Below are 2,802 nucleotides of genomic sequence, written 5' to 3' on the forward strand. Positions count from 1 at the left end.
GTTTTTGCTTTCCAAAAGCAATAGAATTAATTTCAAAAATTAATTTCTCATGAACAACTGTTGATAACATGTCAATCATAATGAATAATATAATTTATATATTTGAATAATAATTTACTTTGTTTAATTAATTAATTTATTATTGTATCAATTAATACAAAGAATAAAAATAGAATTTTTTTTTTTCAAAAGCATTACAATTTATTTTCAAATATTCGTTTTTCATCAACAACTGTTGATAACATATCAATTATAATGAGCAATATATTTCATATATTTGAATAATTATTCAATTTATTACTATCTTATTGAATATAAAAGATAGAAATAGAATAGTTTTTGCTTTCCAAAAGCAATACAATTAATTTCAAAAATTAATTTCTCATGAACAACTGTTGATAACATGTCAATCATAATGAATAACACATTTCATATATTTGAAGAATTATTTAACTATCTCATTTAATATAAAAGATAAAAATGTAATAGTTTCTTTTTCCAAAAGCATTATAATTTACTTTCAAATATTAGTATTTCATCAACAACATTTGATAACACATCAATTATAAATAATACTACATATATATTTATATATATATATATATATATTGTAAATGATTTCAGGACCAGTTTGACAATCTATCCCATCATACACAAAAAGGGATAGACTTTCTCGAGAGATATGGACATTTTATTCGTGATCGATGTGCCATCGAGGTGGAATATGCAGCCAAACTCAGGTATGTTTAATCTTCTTATATATAAAATATATATTTTTATTTAATCCTATATACAAGACTTTTGTTCAAAGTTAATACATTAATACTTTAAATGGAACATCCTGTATAATAAGTGAGTCTCACGCACCCTACAGAGTTCAGGGACTCCAGTTGTAATGTTGGTATATAATATTGTATTAAAGGCCCCCTTGTTTGTTCCCTGAATGCCTGTCTATGTAGTATGTGTTACATACTTTTGTTCTCTACCGGGTGTGTCTCTTAAGACTTAGTTTATACATATGTGTGTCTATGTAGTCTACTGGCTACCATTATGTATTACAGAATAGAGAAATGAGAATATTTTCTCCCTTTCTTTGTATATTTTCTATCCTTCGTTTCATTTTATCATTGTTATCTCAATGTAGATAAATCAACGAATGGTTAATTGATATATTCTAGAAAGTAAATAATATTTTAATTAACGTAATACCTAAGGAAATTGTAATATTAATAAGAAATCAAATTTTAATCAAGAATATATTTTTATTTTTCTAATCTTCACACAGTTGAAGTATTTAATAAATAGTTTATTTTTTTTTATTGTAAAATATTGAAAAATAATTGATTTAGATAATTTTTAATTGAAGTATTAATTATAGTAATAATATCAAAAGATGAAGTATTTAATAAATAGTTTATTTTGTGATCGTAGGATGTTTAAAATAAAATATTAAAAATAATTCATGTTGATAATATAAAGTATAATTAGAGTTAAGAATTATTATACCTTATGTATATTTGTAATGATAACAAAACATACTTCATTGAATATTTCAATTAAGAATAAGATACACTATTTCATATGCTATTTGAAATCATTTTATCAAACAAATATAATATTTTAATTTTGCAATAGAATAATTTTATGATCGAATAAAATATTTATAATTTTCAATAAAATACATCTATAACGTACAAAAAAATAATACATATTTATTTATTATTTACAATTTAAAATAATATTTTAGCCAAGCCCTGCTCGAAAGAGAGATCATTTACTATTTTAAGATATCTTGGTTTATTGTATGACGAATCCAACTGTATGTTTTTTTTTCTAAGAAAATATTTCCACATGACCAATTTGTATAGTTAAGAATATTTACAGACAATGTATTCATATTTTAATGGAATTGAATTTTATTATTTTATTTTTTATGGTTTTTTTTTTTTAATTTGTATATATATCGTAAAATATTTAAAAAAAAAAATTGTAACATCACTGATTGACCATTCGAATAATAGTTACCTATTTCTGTTTATTGGAAGTTCTAAAAATAACTTATGCTCTTGACATGTTGCCGATCAAACTTGGTCTACTTAAACGTACATACTACACTCTTTGTATATTTACATAGAAACGTACGTTGATTATATACATGCCTTTCCTTCTTCCCATTTTCATTTCAAAATCAATAGAAACGTACCATTTGTGTTTCTAGCTATTACCATATACATACCATGTTGCACCATTACTCGCTTAAGTAATATTCTCGAAATATCTAATTTATGAATGATAATTAATTATTAATGTTGGAATGATTAAAAATATAATGAGTCACGGAGAAGTAATTCGTATCTATCATTACTGTAAATTTAAAACAATTTATATTTGCTTGTAATGCAAAGTTTTCAAATTCTTATAAACACAGTAATTTGTTTTAAAATTAATTAACTTTCAAATTGATTTAAATGTAATCGTAGAAGAACATTTTATTGTTTAAGAAATTTCATTTTACATAAATGATTAGGAAATTGGTCTTACAAGAGTATTAGTACACCTATATACAAGATATATTAAAAATATAATTATTATTTTTATTATTTATACATTGTTTTGTATATTTTCATTCTTTTGAGACAATTGGTCATATTTTCAGATCAATTTTTTGTTATTACTTTTTTACAATTTTACTTCTATTACAATGCAATACAATTTATATCAATTTATAAGTGTGATGATTCTAAAATATATTTATTCCTATAAGAATGTGGAAATATTGTATTACAAGAAAATATTTAATAT

The 2,802-nt window shown here is 22.1% G+C and overlaps 1 protein-coding gene across 4 annotated transcripts in view; it reads left to right on the forward strand.

The window, feature by feature from the left end:
• Positions 1-2,802, forward strand: part of LOC106786919 (formin-binding protein 1-like) — a 71,244-nt gene that overhangs the window by 58,028 nt on the left and 10,414 nt on the right. For all 4 annotated transcript variants that reach the window (XM_014748817.1, XM_014748819.1, XM_014748818.1 and 1 more), the window contains exon 2: positions 625-740. In XM_014748817.1, coding sequence (XP_014604303.1) covers positions 625-740 — 116 coding nt within the window. The remainder of the gene's footprint in view (positions 1-624; positions 741-2,802) is intronic.

Source organism: Polistes canadensis, unplaced genomic scaffold, assembly GCF_001313835.1.
Source record: "Polistes canadensis isolate GaletaPanama2010 unplaced genomic scaffold, ASM131383v1 scaffold_88, whole genome shotgun sequence".
Taxonomy (NCBI): domain Eukaryota; kingdom Metazoa; phylum Arthropoda; class Insecta; order Hymenoptera; family Vespidae; genus Polistes; species Polistes canadensis.